The sequence below is a fragment of the Neoarius graeffei genome, chromosome 5 (assembly GCF_027579695.1).
Source record: "Neoarius graeffei isolate fNeoGra1 chromosome 5, fNeoGra1.pri, whole genome shotgun sequence".
NCBI lineage: Eukaryota > Metazoa > Chordata > Actinopteri > Siluriformes > Ariidae > Neoarius > Neoarius graeffei.
Window position 1 is genome coordinate 50185186 of NC_083573.1, and position 18079 is coordinate 50203264.

Sequence of the window (18079 nt, forward strand, 5' to 3'; positions counted from 1 at the left end):
AAGTTGTGGTGACTAGCAATTTAGTATTCTGTGATGTGCAACTAGCCACTTCCAGTACTCTGTGCACTCAAACTGTCCTCTAGCTCTGATGAAGACCCATTTTACCATGATCCTGCACAAAAGCAGGGCCACTAAAATTAGAATGTGGGCCGCAACGGGCCTCCTGCGTCCTGAGAAGGACCCAGTTTAGAAGTCTGCTTATTCGAGTCCTTTGTCTACTTGCTGCTTTGCCGTTCTAGCTCTCTCCAACAGCCTTATTTGAATCATGTAAATAAGAGTCTGTCTACCCTCAAGAACAAACCAAGGAGAAAAAGAAACCTGCTTGATTCTTCTCAGATCTTTGACAAGACTAAGGGGAAGTGGATCAAGATTACTGATTATACCATTTAAATTGGCCACACTTACCAAACTTCTCAAAGAACATGATTATGCACAGAGTTAAACATACGGTATAGTTCCAGTGAAGGCTTTGATGTGTGAGAGATAAAACACGAGTGTGCTGTCACAGGAAAATAATTAATGATCGAGTAGTACGATGCGTAATTAACCACCCCCGGGTTGATCATTTTCCGACAGCAGCACATCTAGTCATGTTTTATTCCTCTTACACTGCTCGATTACGCTTTCTTTTTTAAATAAAAGAATGACATCCTTTTTATACATTTATAGGTCACATTTAATGCTGTAGAACATCCACTAAACAACTTGCCACTTAACAGTTAAACAGTTAACTCTTGCTCTCTTTTCCCTCTGTCTTGACGTTAATAAGAAAAACTTGTAGCTTGTCCTTCCCATGGTGGAAAACAAAGGAACAGCTTACTTTACCTCAAAGAGCTGATACACACTAATAAGGCTACGTTTACATTACGTCGAATCAGCGGATCATCAGATTAACGTTCTTAAAACGATTCGCGTTTACACTAAAACCGTTAGCCGTGCACACAGCAACACCAATACGCGGATACGCTCGGCTCCGCAGGCATCCTGCGCTCCAAATCACTCCGCCCTGAACAGCGAGTGCCCTCTGGAGGGTGCGCACTCCGGCCCTGCGCAGCTCACAGAGCGCGCGAGTGAAGTGAACAAGCCACGATTCGGGACTGAGCCGCTGTGTGTGAGATCCCAGCGCAGATCACTTATTACTTGCAAGTGGAAGGATGGCAAGCCTAAAGACAATCATAACTACACAATGGGCAGTATTTGCATCAGTATTTGCAGTATTTTCATACTTTTATACTCTTTAATGAAAGGTGATACAAGGCGGAAGTCTGCGCCGTTTTTCAGCAGTCGCGTCACATGACCAACGCCAGCGAATCAGGAAGGTGGATGTCACAGTGACGTTGTCCAATGAGACGCCAGCTAGAGCTCAGCACAGCGTATTCGCGTATTCTCAATGTTTACACAGCACCGGAGCTGATACGATCTAGATTGAATACGTGGACGCTGGCGGATTCCCATTTCCCCGCTTTTTCAGGGGGTTTAATGTAAACGGACAGTGCATCCGCGAAGAAAATGAGACAGATACGGTCTAGTGTAAACGTAGCCTAAAAAGTTCGCGTTCATAAATATTAAATAGACATCTTGCAGAAAGCATCATCAAAGCAACCATTATACCTTTTGTCACTGGGAAAGAACACAAGTTTTTATCGTTAAGCTTAATTTATGTGAACAACCACAATACAATGAGTTGTACTGATAATGTATTGCAGTGAGCACATTAATATATACCTGTGATTTGCTTTGTAGCCAAAACGTCATAGCTGTGCTGTTATAGAAAATTAAATCAACACTTTCTGACCAATCAGACTTGACAATTCAACATAAAACAAAAAAACAAACCCCAAAAACTGACAACTAAGGATACATCATAGATCGAAAAACATATGGGGATCAAATAATGAGCATTGTGTGAGATCTGTTCTAACTTCAACATTAGCAAAAGAACAGAAAGGAAACTGACAGCGGTAGCCCACTGTGGCATGCCGGTGGCCCAGGGGACAGACAGTAGGCATGTGTTACAGCACTGCACACGAGCCAGGCGGTGAGGAAGGGGGTTAGTGAGTGGGGAAAGCGGGAGGAAAACAGGAAGCATACAACACTGGACAGCACCTTGGACTCAATGACAAATTCATACTGTTACATAATAGGCTATTCTGTATATAAAAACACTAACGTTTCAAAGTCACAAACAAGCACGTTTTTGTCAGGGTTATGATTTTACTTAACATGTTGCTATAGCTTCATTTTAAAATCACAAAAGAACTAGTTCACCATGAATCTATCAATCATTCAGGCAGCTGAATCGACAAGATTACAAATTTCCTCCACTAGATCGTACACCATCTTCAGTAGCGGTATATAACAGCAACCTCAAGGTCACAGGATTGCCTTGCATGAATCATGTTTACCATGCATTTGCCTTCAGTTCAGAGTTTAACATACTGTAATACACTATACAGTTTCTTGTGCCTTTTTTGCATTTCTGGCCAGTTGTCTAATGGATTTAACTGCTTACTGTAATACAACAAGGAAAAAGAAGAAGAAGAAATAGGAATCAAGATGGCTCCAATAAGAAAATGGCCCACAGCCGGGGTCATACACCTCTCTGAGGGAAATACAGAGTTTCATTCTGACAGGACACAATTATGTATCCAATGTAAGTGAATAAAAATCCATCAAAAACTGCCTTAGCTGATTTGTACGGTAATGTACTGAAAATTGAAGCTCATCAGAAATTTGGATCTCATTATGTTTATTGTTTAAAAAAAAAAAAGCCAGACCAAACCAAACAGGAATGGAAGCAGTGAAATAATAATCTCCACACTTACGCTACCGTTCAAAAGTTTGGGGTCACTTTGAAATGTCCTTATTTTTGAAAGAAAAGCACTGTTCTTTTCAATGAAGATCACTTTAAACTAATCAGAAATCCACTCTATACATTGCTAATGTGGTAAATGACTATTCTAGCTGCAAATGTCTGGTTTTTGGTGCAATATCTCCATAGGTGTATAGAGGCCCATTTCCAGCAACTCTCACTCCAGTGTTCTAATGGTACAATGTGTTTGCTCATTGCCTCAGAAGGCTAATGGATGATTAGAAAACCCTTGTACAATCATGTTAGCACAGCTGAAAACAGTTGAGCTCTTTAGAGAAGCTATAAAACTGACCTTCCTTTGAGCAGATTGAGTTTCTGGAGCATCACATTTGTGGGGTCGATTAAATGCTCAAAACGGCCAGAAAAATGTCTTGACTATATTTTCTATTCGTTTTACAACTTATGGTGGGAAATAAAAGTGTGACTTTTCATGGAAAACACTAAATTGTCTGGGTGACCCCAAACTTTTGAACGGTAGTGTAAGTTTACATCACTAAACCTGTAGGACTGTATTACAGTGTTCCCTCGGGAGTCCATAACATGTGCGTTTCCAGAGTGAGCAAATGAGCGGGGTTCTAGTTCCTCTGTCTTTCATATGCGTGTGTGTGTGTGTGTGTGCATGAGAGAGAGAAAGGAAGGAAGGAAGGAAGGAAGGAAGGAAGAAAAAAAGAAAAAGTAGTGCTGTATGCTTTCGTTTGCCATCTCCCTTGAATGGTGTGCTAGGTGGTCTGGTCATCATTCTCTACAACAGGTCAAACATATATTTGGGTTAAACTTTAATCCTTGCACTGATACTGAATGGATGAATGAGGACCATGTTTTTCCCTAGCACCTTAAAGGAAAGTCCCATGAGTCAGACACATTTTTGGCAAAAGTTCAGCCATTGGTCAATGTGGACCCTTTTTTTTTTTTTTTAAATAAAATAAGAGAGCCAGCACATTAACAGGGAGGGCCAAATTGTATTCAGCTGCTCTAACAGCAGGGTGAAAGGGAGAAGGGCGATGCTGTAAATATTGTGCTGTCCCTGTGGCCGAGCACACACATTCAGAGGAAATTGAGAGGAATGGAGGAAGGGGGGTGGGAGGTTGAGCCATGGTACGCAGGTGCTCTGTGAGTCGGTTGCTTGGGCTGACAGCAGGCTCTGTGAGTTGCTTGCTGGGCCATGAGCGGCCCCCTTCACACTGGTACTCACTGACAGTCTATAGCTCTGCATCATTTTATCAAACTCCTCGTCTATCTTTTTGTACTTCTCCTCAGTGCGAGGTGTGAGCGAGAAGGGCTCCTCAGGGTCCGGGCTTTCCGAATCCCGGTGCTCTTTCTTGTTCAGAGCCTTCGTTTAGGTCCGGGACAGGATAGAGAGAAAGAGACAGAGAGAGGGAATGAGGTTAGAACGGCAAGAGAAAGAGGGATACTCACGCCATATCGCTTGAAGAGGATATCCAGTTCCTCGCTCTTTCTGAACTTGTCATCTTGTAGGGGGCTCTGGTCAATTGAGTCATCACCGTCTGGTTCAGGACTGTTGCAACCATTAAAGCCTTTCTTTCGCAATGTCTTAAAATAGTTCAAAACAGGACAGAGAGGGAAAACATGAGGACATATTGAACAAATCAGGTCAATAACTGGAGACATTTATATCTATTGTTACATCGGGTGTGTTATATCAGATGTTATAGGGTTGCTTAGATTTAACACCATGACTTTCTGAAACCGCAAAGTATACATAACGCTGGAAGGAGAAAGTGAGGGTGACAAAAAAAAGGAGGTGTGAATGCTGTTAGAAATGGAGACATCCTGGCGAAGATTTGGCATGGACCAATCTTATTTTTAGAGGATTTCCCACACATGCTTTCCTATAAGTAGCTTTACTGGCATGACTGCAGCCCAAAAGGAAAAGGGGCTCTGACCAGCATACATCCTCCTCTCACTTTCCTGACAGCAGTATGAGGTAAAGACAAATTCTCACACAAAAAACTCATAAAAAGCCAACACGACCACCACACTGCCAGCAATTAGAGTTATTCATGAAAATGAGCAGAAATTAATATACACACAATCAATAACACATGTAAAGAGTATTATTTTAATCTTAAAAAGAAAAGATAAAAAGTATAGTTTATTTTAGACTGGGTTTTTTGTTTTTTCAAAATAATAATCTCATCTCATTATCTCTAGCTGCTTTATCCTGTTCTACAGGGTCGCAGGCAAGCTGGAGCCTATCCCAGCTGACTACGGGCGAAAGGCGGGGTACACCCTGGACAAGTCGCCAGGTCATCACAGGGCTGACACATAGACACAGACAACCATTCACACTCACATTCACACCTACGGTCAATTTAGAGTCACCAGTTAACCTAACCTGCATGTCTTTGGACTGTGGGGGAAACCGGAGCACCCGGAGGAAACCCACGGGGAGAACATGCAAACTCCGCACAGAAAGGCCCTCGCCGGCCACAGGGCTCAAACCCGGACCTTCTTGCTGTGAGGCGACAGTGCTAACCACTACACCACCGTGCCGCCCTCAAAATTTTAATTTATTTAGCTTTTGCCATAGGAAGATATACATGTACATACATCATGGCATGGGAAACCACAACAGCTTGCGCCAATTACAGTGGCCCCATTGTACCGAATCTGCATGTCTTTAAACTGGGGGGGAAACCGGAGCACCCGGAGGAAACCCACGCGGACATGGGGAGAACATGCAAACTCCACACAGAAAGGCCCTCACCGGCCGTGAGGTTCGAACCCGGAACCTTCTTGCTGTGAGGCGACAGTGCTAACCACTACACCACCGTGCCGCCAAGAAACAAATTGGTCTCTTGATTTTTTTCCAGATATATATAATATATAATATAAAATAATATATATATATATATATATATATATATATATATATATATATATATATATATATGGGATTAAAGTATTGATATTTGGTGTCACCCGTGAAGAGAGTAACATTATATTATTGTTGAGGAATGATATGATGGTAAATTCGATACAAATTGTCATCATTAACGAAAGAGATGGATGGGAACACGCAGCACACAGAGCCGTACAGTTACTTCCGTATATCGCTCTATTAGTGCAAATTAAGCTGAGGTGTGCAGAAACGACAGCAAAGGGGAGGGGAAAAATCTCCATCAAGCAGTGACAAGGGCACCAATGCAATCCTGTTAAGTCACACTTCTCCATCTCTCTGACACACACACACACACACACACACACACACACACACGAGTATGTCAGCTGATCTGCTCGTCTCTGGGCCTGGGCCATCTGTTCACCTGTCCCTGTGCTCCTCTCTCCGCTGGCTCTCTCTTTCATGTGGCCGGCTTCTATTGTGTTGCCACGGTAAGATTCCCCTGCAGAGCTCCACGCGCTCTGAATGGTCGGAGCTCGTATTTTCACTCTTCCGCACCTCCCCCTCTGCTTCCCCTCCCCATCTCTTCCTTCCTGCTTCCCAGCCTTCATAAGCTTACTCTCATTTATCCTCCTCCCTTCTTCTCCTTCCATTAGCTGCTCTCTCATTCTCTTCTTCTTTATGCACCTCGTGCACTCTTCTCCCCTGTTCTTACGCTCTCCCACGACTATTTGGACTGACTCATTCCTGTCCTCTTTTCCTCCCATCTATCCATCCCTACATACTGCCACCCTTCTCAAATTCCGAGTGCTTATTTTCTTTTCAGAGCCTCATGCTCTCTGTCTTGCTGGCGTGTACGAGGGCGTTTGGTGTGGGTTGCTGTATGTGGAGGCAGTATGTAATGTCATGTCCCATTTGTGCTATGCGGAGTGTGCGCGGGGCTTCTCGTCGCTGCTGGAGAACACACACCCAGCCATGGCTTTGCTATGGCCGGCTAAAGAACAGAGGGGCTACAGAGAAACGCACAGATATTTCCTCCTGTACGCCTACCTCTGCTGTGGCCCCTTTTGAAAAGTGCTTCCCTGCGTTAGTGTGCCTATGATTTATACATGGGTCTAATGTAACTTCTCCATCGGCTGCTTGGATAACAGTGTACGTAGCTTGGGGGGGGGGGGGGGGGGGGGGGCAGTAGTGAGGGCTTTATGAAGTTGAAATGAGTCACTGTTGAGAATAGCTTAAGCAGTGCTAGCTTTTAAAATCAACTACAAGCTCGACTGTTTGTTTCCTCCCTGTTTATACAGCATTATTCTATGGAATCAATTTTGTGCCAAAATGTTCATACAATACTTTTGAAATATCAAACAAAAATGACAAATCAAAATACAAAAAAACCCAAAAAAAGTCAAATTTTTTTAGACTGGCAAACAAATTATTCGTGTCATCGTGCAAAATATCAGTCTATTACTCTTCAGAAACCTTTTATTTTTGTTCCGCGTCTTTCTCAGTTTTGTTTGACGTAATTTATTTTGGTTGCGATTCCAGCTTTCTCGTTTGCGCTCCCTGAGTTTTTGCTTGCAGTTCTGGCACAAACTTCATGTGTGGGTGGGCTCTCCAGGAATGCATTCCCATTGGCTAACTTGTGTTTGACTGACAGCTACGCTCAGCCATTCCCCCGGAGGCTGTTGCGGCCATTTCCTACTCGGATTTTGGCGGACTGTTTAACGAGTGACCGATCCATTGACGGTAAACAAGGATCGAGTGGACTTCAGTGGCGACTATGATATTGAATTTACACTTTGTTGAATTAATTCAATATCATAGTCACCACTGAAGTCCACTCGATCCTTGTTTACCGTCAATGGATTGGTCACTCGTTAAACAGTCCGCCAAAATCCGAGTAGGGAATGGCTGAGCGGAGCTGTCAGTCAAACACAAGTTAGCCAATGGGAATGCGTTCCTGGACAGCCCACCCACACATGAATTTTGTGCCAAAACTGCAAGCAGAAAGTCAGGGAGCGCAAACGAGAAAGCTGGAATCGCAACCAAAATAAATTACGTCAAACAAAACTGAGAAAGACGCGGAACAAAAATAAAAGGTTTCTGAAGAGTAATAGACTGATATTTTGCACGATTACACGAATAATTTGTTTGCCAGTCTAAAAAAATTGACGGTTTTTTGTATTTTGATTTGTCGTTTTTGTTTGATATTTCAAAAGTATTGTATGAACATTTTGGCACAAAATTGATTCCATATTATTCTGCCCTGCTACTCAATTACTAATGACGCATGGCAGTTCACAGGCAAGGTGTGTTAAGCTGTGTGACACAAAAACAAATTCACACGGGACAGATAAACCCAATTACATCTGACCAGAGTGTCAGGACCACAAGATCATCCTGATCCACTTCTGTCGTGGCTGAGGAGGATCATAAGAGCTTGCTGTTTCACCACATGCAGATTTGTAGAGGATCCCTTTCAGATGGTCAGATTAGGCTGTAAAAGGTACACTACTCTCCACCCCAACACCAACAGGAACGTTTCCACTGAGGGCCCAGAACCTTTTGAGGAACATGAATGAGAAGTGCATTCATTGCTCCTGGAAAAGTTTCTAGTTCCTGAACTTATGCAAAATAACAGAGGTGATGCAAATGCATACACAAGTAGCGCAATGGATATGACATTTCAGTATGTGGCAACATAACAGATATGGGAGATAAGACTGATGTCCAATAATGGAACACTTTTACCCAGCTGTGTGTACATAAAGCACAAGTGCACATGTAAATGCCATACCACTCCTGAACAAAATCACCACACTGATTGACAACTGTGTGTCCTGGTGCAATGATGCTTTTTTGCACCTGAACATTAGTAAAACTAAAGATATGTCTATAGACGTCATACCCCTGTTTTTAAGCACAGTGTCATAAATGGCCAAGCCGTTGAAGTTGTGTCATCTTACAAGTATCTAGGCACCTTGATTGATGACCGACTTAAGTTTGATCTGAATACCACTGCCCTGTGCAAGAAAGGGCAGCAGAGACTTTCTGCACTTCAAAAGCTAGCTAAGTTTCAGGTTGACAAAACACTGATGACGCTGTTTTATAAAGCTTTTATCGAGTCAATTCTTACATTCTCCATTACCTGTTGGTATGGAAATGTTACCATCAGAGAGAAAAATGCACTTTTAAAAATTGTGAATGTAGCTAGTAAGATAGTGGGTGTGAAGTTTGATAGTCTATCTGAGTATTTTAATAAGCAGGTGTTTAACAAAGCCATTCAAATATATGAAGACCCAGGCCATCCATTGTACAATGAATACATTTTTTTGCCATCTGGCTTACGCCTTAAAACTCCAATGGCCTTCAAGTAGAGGTACAAAAATTATTTTATTCCCTTGTCTATTCAAATACTGAATACACAAACCAGGAAAAGATAGCTTTTTTCATTGTAGTCTTTGTCCTCACCTGTATTCTGTATGTTTTTTATATATCCTCATTTATTTGTTGAATATTTTTTACTGATTTTATTTTATAGTGTTATGTGTTGGTGGTGTGTGTGTGTGTGAGATGTGTGTGACCCTGTTTGCAACCAAATTGCCCATTTGGGACAAAGAAATAAATTGAACTTGAACTTGATACAGTGGGGAAAAAAGTATTGTCAGTCACCAATTGTGCAAGTTCTCCCACTTAAAAAGATGAGAGAGGCTGTAATTTTCATCATAGGTACACTTCAACTATGAGAGACAGAATGAGAAAAAAAAAATACAGAAAATCACATTGTCTGATTTTTAAAGAATTTATTTGCAAATTATGGTGGAAAATAAGTATTTGGTCAATAACAAAAGTTCATCTCAATACTTTGTTATATACCCTTTGTTGGCAATGACAGAGGTCAAACGTTTTCTGTAAGTCTTCACAAGGTTTTCACACACTGTTGCTGGTATTTTGGCCCATTCCTCCATGCAGATCTCCTCTAGAGCAGTGATGTTTTGGGGCTGTCGCTGGGCAACACGGACTTTCAACTCCCTCCAAAGATTTTCTATGGGGTTGAGATCTGGAGACTGGCTAGGCCACTCCAGGACCTTGAAATGCTTCTTATGAAGCCACTCCTTTGTTGCCCGGGCGGTGTGTTTGGGATCATTGTCATGCTGAAAGACCCAGCCACGTTTCATCTTCAATGCCCTTGCTGATGGAAGGAGGTTTTCACTCAAAATCTCATGATACATGGCCCCATTCATTCTTTCCTTTACATGGATCAGTCGTCCTGGTCCCTTTGCAGAAAAACAGCCCCAAAGCATGATGTTTCCACCCCCATGCTTCACAGTAGGTATGGTGTTCTTTGGATGCAACTCAGCATTCTTTCTCCTCCAAACACGACAAGCTGAGTTTTTACCAAAAAGTTCTATTTTGGTTTCATCTGACCATATGACATTCTCCCAATCCTCTTCTGGATCATCCAAATGCTCTCTAGCAAACTTCAGATGGGCCTGGACATGTACTGGCTTAAGCAGGGGGACACGTCTGGCACTGCAGGATTTGAGTCCCTGGCGGCGTAGTGTGTTACTGATGGTAGCCTTTGTTACTTTGGTCCCAGCTCTCTGCAGGTCATTCACTAGGTCCCCCCCGTGTGGTTCTGGGATTTTTGCTCACCGTTCTTGGGATCATTTTGACCCCACGGGGTGAGATCTTGCGTGGAGCCCCAGATCGAGGGAGATTATCAGTGGTCTTGTATGTCTTCCATTTTCTAATAATTGCTCCCACAGCTGATTTCTTCACACCAAGCTGCTTACCTATTGCAGATTCAGTCTTCCCAGCCTGGTGCAGGTCTACAGTTTTGTTTCTGGTGTCCTTTGACAGCTCTTTGGTCTTGGCCATAGTGGAGTTTGGAGTGTGACTGTTTGAGGTTGTGGACAGGTGTCTTTTATACCGATAACGAGTTCAAACAGGTGCCATTAATACAGGTAACGAGTGGAGGACAGAAGAGCCTCTTAAAGAAGAAGTTACAGGTCTGTGAGAGCCAGAAATCTTGCTTGTTTGTAGGTGACCAAATACTTATTTTACCGAGGAATTTACCAATTAATTCATTAAAAATCCTACAATGTGATTTCCTGGATTCTTTCCCCCTATTCTGTCTCTCATAGTTGAAGTGTACCTATGATGAAAATTACAGGCCTCTCTCATCTTTTTAAGTGGGAGAACTTGCACAATTGGTGGCTGACTAAATACTTTTTTGCCCCACTGTATGCTCCAGTTACACAAATATAAAAGCTTTGTAACTACTTGTAAGCAATACACAGCTTTTTGAAATTCTGAGTAGGTGGTTTAGTCAGTCAGTGTAGCTTGTATTTGATCCATCAAACCACTCACAGTATGACAAAATCCAAGAGTTCCTGCTAGACAAAAAAAAACAAAAACAAAAAAAAACTTATCCTGGAGCAAGAACTGATAAGGTTCAGGAACTGGTTCTCTGCTAGAAGCATGCCTGAAAAGTTCTTGAGTTTCTAAAAAGGCTCTTGTCGTTGAGGAAGGATAGCATGAGCTGAAGACTAGTCGGTTGCTTGCACCATGAAAGTGATAACTAGGCATTAATATTATTCTGTACATTCTTGGATCGTGCTGCAACTTTTCAGCTTGTGCAATTTCTCCATGAGGGGTTAATAAAAGCTGATCTTATCTTCAATAGGCATGACTGCTAGGAATAAGTTGGAGTACTTGTTCAGCCTCTGCAAGTTTAGCCTAACTTTAGATTAGAGTAATCCAGGTAACAAGAAAATCATCATACCCTTACAGCTTCTGTAGCCAGATCTTTTCTACTGAGAGGCCTAAGAGAAGGGGATTTCTCACTGCTTCTTCCCTCATCCTTCATTTCTCTTGTTCCCTTCCTCACTTCATCTTGGTACATGTCTTGACACTTGCTCTCTCTTTCTCATGCCCCTTTGCGCTCTCATTGGGAGTTGCAGTCAGGCGGATTAACACACTCTGGCAGGAAATGCATGCAAGCAACCCCCCCACACACACACAGCTTTGTGTGAGACACTAAGAAAATCTGGTGAGTGCACATACATATGCATGACTGCACAGTCATCCAGTAGTGTGAAGGAATGTCTGCCTGTATGTATATAACTGTACTCGGTACAACAAAGAGCACGAGAAATGGAGGGAGAAGGGAAATGTCTTCAAACAAAGATCAACATGATCTTTGATGATTTCTAAGCTGGATGATTGCGATACTTGACAATACTGTAGTATTTTAAAAATCCAAATGCTCTGTGTGGGACAAAAAGAGAAATGGACATGTATTTTGGAGCATCTAAAAGGGGTGTACAGTGTCACTGCTGTCCTCTGGACTAGTTCCTCAGGCACTGCTGCTGGATGTCCGGGGCGAGTGGAGCTCCTGCCGTAACACACTTCATCTCAATATTACATGAAGCAGCTTTCCGGTCCACTGCACACTGAAGCATGCATGCACACACACACACACACACTTACCCAGTCAGCCTTGAGCTGATGCAGCCCACAGCGGCACCAACTCCAAACACCTCTACCACATCACATGTGCACTCTTCCTCTCTTACCCACATACATACACTTATACCACTGCAGCCAATAAGAAGCATGCACATCTATTAGTGTGGCCTTCTGTCATGAGAAAGACACATACTGCTGGTTTCTCACCCTCATATACTCAACTAACATGAGGTAAGTGCTCTCTCCCACATATCTCTCCGATGACTTGTTAAAAGCACAGGTATCTACGCATTCATTGAGCTCACAGTAACTGCTGTTATTTAGACCAATGTTCTTGGGCAGCGAATGCATTATCTAAAATATTTAACAATATGGACTTCCTACACTTGTGTATTTTGGCAGCCACTTCTCAAATTGCTTATAACCAATAGGGTGTGTTTTTGTGTGTGTGGTGCGCACGCGTGCATCTTTCAGGCCAAGGGGAGCCAGAAGGTCCAGCTGTCTCTACCTCTGCTGTCCCACCATCTTCCAGGCAAGCAGCCAGTGGCTTATAGAGACCCACACGTCTGTAAACCTGGCCTACACCTGCAGCAAGCTGCTCCCTGGCACACAGGAGGCCATGACTCCTGACACTTGCTCTCATTCATTCTGAAGTGTACTATACAAGGTAAGAACAAAAACATACCCTGCACTGCTTTGGAAGACGACGATATGGAATTAAGAAACGAACGAGAAATATAATAAAACAACAACTGACTTCACTTTAAACGAACTATAGACAGCATCCAAAGCAAAAGAGAAGCTTGCACAGTCAACATTATAATGCCAACAAGGATGAGACCTGGCTTCCAATCAGCTCGGAGCCTTTTGAATCTATAAACTAAATTTGGTAAAGTAAAAAGACGCCTTGTTTGTCTGGGGCTGCATTACCTCTATGATATCTGCGTTGGTCCTGCTTTCATGAGGCTCGTTGTATTCTGTGTACTTGAGCAGCACTTTGTCCATGTCGGTGCTGGCGTATTGAAAGAGCTTGTTAGAGTGGTTGAAGATGATGAGGGCAATCTCACAGTCACACAACACACTCAGCTCATAGGCCTTTTTCATCAGGCCAAACTTGCGCTTGGTGAACGTCACCTGCCAGAGAGAGAGAGAGAGAGGGTGAGGAATGCACAGATGAAAGGAGGGATGCAGAACAAAAGCACAGGAAACAAAGCAGGAACACAAGCAATCATAAAAATAAATAAGCCTTAAATATTAATTATTAAGTATGCGAACATTGGCGTCTACGCACTTTTTTTAATGAAAGTTTTACGTTCTTGAAATGAATGTCATCATCTGTCTAATTCCATTTACCTCTGACAAAACTAACACCCTTCCATATTACACTGATGCAACTCTGAAGAAAACATCAAGTCTGGTGCCCTTTCTTTCTTTCCTCTTGTGTTCCCCGCAGGCACACATCAAATTATTTCCAAGTTATTTCCAAAGGCACTAAATCTACCCTCTTCCAATCAGACTTTCTCCATCTGCACCTCCATGTAAATACAGAAACATGTACACACACACAGAGATGGGCAGACGCAGATGGAGTGCCACAAATAAAGAGCTGTATTGACCATATTCCATCTGCTGAGATACAGCACCCTTCTAAAGGCTCACTTAAAACAATGGGGCTGAAAACACCCACACACCCACAATATTCTTCCAAACCTAATATTATCCAGAAATGAAATGGCAACATTCAATTTGCTCGATCTTAAATTTCTCATCTTCAGCTCAACCTGCTTAACTCTAAAGAAGAAAGATCTTTTGGAGATCTTAGCAACTGGCAATTAAAAGAAAACAGCTGGATATTTGCAATTTACAAAAGGTCAGTAGCTGACTATGAGCATACTAATGACCTGACAATTCACCTTCTTTTTCTGAATACAGGGTGAGAAGCGGTTCTCTTAATGAAATCTAGTTCTTATTTGTTAAATGGGAAATTTAGCAGAAACAAGCGCATGTTAATTGGCATCAAAAAATAGACTTGCAGGTAACCAGTAGCAACATAAGAAGTATGAAAAAAAAAGAAAGAAAAAAGCGTGCATTTGTGGCATGCGGTAGGAGCAACAACCTGCTTCTTCTCATTTCTTTCTTTCTTTCCAATTAACCTCAGAGCTGTGAGCCTTATCTACTGATCTTTACACGTCACGCTCTCACCTGCTGCCGCCAGTGCTGGATTTCTCATGTGTCTCTCTGCAGACGCCTCTACTGCACTTACATATGCAAAAATTGGAGGTGGGGGGAGGGGGAGACCGGGTGCTTTGTAGCGTTTGTAAGTGCAGACTTTAGACAAATCAAATCAGATGACTTCAACGTAAATATACAGTGGTGCTTGAAAGTTTGTGAACCCTTTAGAATTTTCTATATTTCTGCATAAATATGACCTAAAACATGATCAGATTTTCACACAAGTCCTAAAAGTAGATAAAGAGAACCCAGTTAAACAAATGAGACAAAAATATCATACTTGGTCATTTATTTATTGAGGAAAATGATCCAATATTACATATCTGTGAGTGGCAAAAGTATGTGAACCTTTGCTTTCAGTATCTGGTGTGACCCCCTTGTGCAGCAATAACTGTAACTAAACATTTCCAGTAACTGTTGATCAGTCCTGCACACCGGCTTGGAGGAATTTTAGCCCATTCCTCCGTACAGAACAGCTTCAACTCTGGGATGTTGGTGGGTTTCCTCACATGAACTGCTCGCTTCAGGTCCTTCCACAACATTTCGATTGGATTAAGGTCAGGACTTTGACTTGGCCATTCCAAAACATTAGTTTTATTCTTCTTTAACCATTCTTTGGTAGAACAACTTGTGTGCTTAGGGTCGTTGTCTTGCTGCATGACCCACCTTCTCTTGAGATTCAGTTCATGGACAGATGTCCTGACATTTTCCTTTAGAATTCGCTGGTATAATTTAGATTCCATTGTTCCATCAATGATAGCAAGCCATCCTGGCCCAGATGCAGCAAAACAGGCCCAAACCATGATACTACCACCACCATGTTTCACAGATGGGATAAGGTTCTTATGCTGGAATGCAGTGTTTTCCTTTCTCCAAACATAACACTTCTCATTTACAACATAAAGTTCTATTTTGGCCTCATCCATCCACAAAACATTTTTCCAATAGCCTTCTGGCTTGTCCACATAATCTTTAGCAAACTGCAGACGAGCAGCAATGTTCTTTTTGGAGAGCAGTGGCTTTCTCCTTGCAACCCTGCCATGCACACCATTGTTGTTCAGTGTTCTCCTGATGGTGGACTCATGAACATTAACATTAGCCAATGTGAGAGAGGCCTTCAGTTGCTTAGAAGTTACCCTGGGGTCCTTTGTGACCTTGCCAACTATTACACACCTTGCTCTTGGAGTGATCTTTGTTGGTCGACTACTCCTGGGGAGGGTAACAATGGTCTTGAATTTCTTCCATTTGTACACAATCTGTCTGACTGTGGATTGGTGGAGTCCAAACTCTTTAGAGATGGGTTTGTAACCTTTTCCAGCCTGATGAGCATCAACAACACTTTTTCTGAGGTCCTCAGAAATCTCTTTTGTTCGTGCCATGGTACACTTCCACAAACATGTGTTGTGAAGCTCAGACTTTGATAGATCCCTGTTCTTTAAATAAAACAGGGTGCCCACTCACACCTGATTGTCATCCCATTGATTGAAAGCACCTGAGTCTAATTTCACCTTCAAATTAACTGGTAATCCTAGAGGTTCACTTACTTTTGACACTCATAGATATGTAATATTGGATCATTTTCCTCAATAAATAAATGACCAAGTATGATATTTTTGTCTCATTTGTTTAACTGGGTTCTCTTTATCTACTTTAGGACTTGTGTGAAAATCTGATGATGTTTTAGGTCATATTTATGCAGAAATATAGAAAATTCTAAAGGGTTCACAAACTTTCAAGCACCACTGTACCTTCATGATTTTTTTCTGTTGTTGTTGAGAACAGGCTGTTACCAAGACTAAGAGAGATTGTAATTAACTCATGGACCTTTGGTTGGATGGATGGTTGGTAGGCAAATAGTGTTCTGTATATCTGAAAGAGAACAGAGCCGACTAAGAGCTGAAAGCAGGCCAGTTAAGTATAGACACCTGGAACAGTCAGAATGTCACTGTGGGAGTCAATAAGACCTGGTGGCATTTTCAAAAAACTGAAAAAAAAAAAATCTAATTACTGCATGCAGCTAAAAAGAGAAAAATGAAAAACTTATTTCTGCGATTAATTCCAACAAACTGGTGGTAAAATGGGTGAAAGTTCAAAAAACAGCAAGTGATACAGCAATTAAGTAAACCAGATGGCATAATTCAGAAGTGCAAAAAAACAACAACAAAAAACAACAAAAAAAACCCTGCTAAATACAACAAACTGTATTCATTTAATGTCAAGAGTAATAACACACACACACACACAAAAGCGAGCCCAACTTCTCACCTGTCTGTTCCGTTCGTCTGTGATTCGCTGGATCTGGATCTTTTTCCTCCCCATGTCTGCTGTGATTGGCTGGGTTGTGGTGGGGGCAGGGTGGAGCTCGTGATGAGATCAGATAGCAAAGGTTGTGGCCGTCCTGATGAGTGTACAGGACCACAAATGGCAATTAGGCGCCTGTCTTTCTCTCGCCCACACACTGTCCCTCACTCTCCCTGTCCCACCTGTCTGAAGCAGCTGGGCTCGTGACTCTTCCCCCACGGTGGAAAAAAAGGAGTATGTAAGTAAGGACAGAGTGAGGCTTCCTGGCAGAGCCTTTGGTTCACGGTTTGCTCAGGCTGTAAATCATCCACTCTGGGTCCGTACAGTGTTCCTATCCCACTCAAAAAAAAAAAATCTGATGATGATGGAGATGAAGATGATTATGATGATGATGCGTTATGGACCTGAAACAGAAGAGAGCAAGAGTTAGATCAAACAAGCATAGCCTTTAAAAAAAATAAATACATACATACTGTATTTCACATTCCTTCACATTTAGTGCTACAAATATTCTTATCTGTATTCAGATTTTGACAAAGTGGGCGTGACATAAACCAGAAAGTAGAATGATTTAGTGATTCACAGATCATGCTAGTTCATAACTGGTCTCGACTAGAGATGTGCATGGGACTGTGTTTAAATCCTGCTTGCGCAGTTATTATTTTGGTTTGTACCTCACAGCTGCACAATCAAATGAATATACTTGGTATCATTTCCCCAAATAAAAACAAACTAGTAGCTTAATTTAAACCGTAGTGACCCGGAGCAGGCAGTTACGAAGGACCGCTGCATGCTCAGGTTAATGAACATGATCTTTCTTTGTCCCTTGAACGTCAGGATCCCATTCCCAATGCACACCTCTAGTTTCAATCAAATGACCTGTGAAGCTTTTTCACAAGCTTTCTTTAAAAAAAAAAAAAAAAAAGAAGCAGCTGTATTTGCGTCAGTTTAGAACACACTGTCTGTTCAGTCAGAATAACATATTTTTATTCTATCCACATTCACTGGAAATGAGCAATCACATGCTCTGATTGGCTACTCTACTACTAGGCTATCAGCTCATATACCCGGAGTCGAGAAAAGCAAAATTGCAGAGCATGTTGCTAAACCAAGTGAGAACAAAATAAAAAAAGTCTACTCGAAAACAAAACCCAAAAATCATCATCAAGTATTTAAAAGAAACAGAAATAGCTAAAAGAATATAGTTGTATTTTTTTTTGTTCCCTCAAAACAATATCTCCTGTTCCACACGCCAGCCCAGTCGGTGGTGGTAATGCACCTTTAAGCTGGGTTTGCCAACCACGAAAAAAAAAAAACCCAAAGATAACCCCCCCCCAAAA

General features: G+C 42.0%; 1 protein-coding gene across 8 annotated transcripts in view; it reads right to left on the reverse strand.

Annotated features, from left to right (window-relative positions):
- Positions 1-18079, reverse strand: part of mef2d (myocyte enhancer factor 2d) — a 134594-nt gene that overhangs the window by 34437 nt on the left and 82078 nt on the right. For all 8 annotated transcript variants that reach the window (XM_060921936.1, XM_060921934.1, XM_060921938.1 and 5 more), the window contains exons 2-4: positions 16704-17143; positions 13137-13340; positions 4289-4423 (exon numbers count right to left, since the gene is read on the reverse strand). In XM_060921936.1, coding sequence (XP_060777919.1) covers positions 4289-4423; positions 13137-13340; positions 16704-16757 — 393 coding nt within the window. In that variant the 5' untranslated portion in view covers positions 16758-17143. The remainder of the gene's footprint in view (positions 1-4288; positions 4424-13136; positions 13341-16703; positions 17144-18079) is intronic.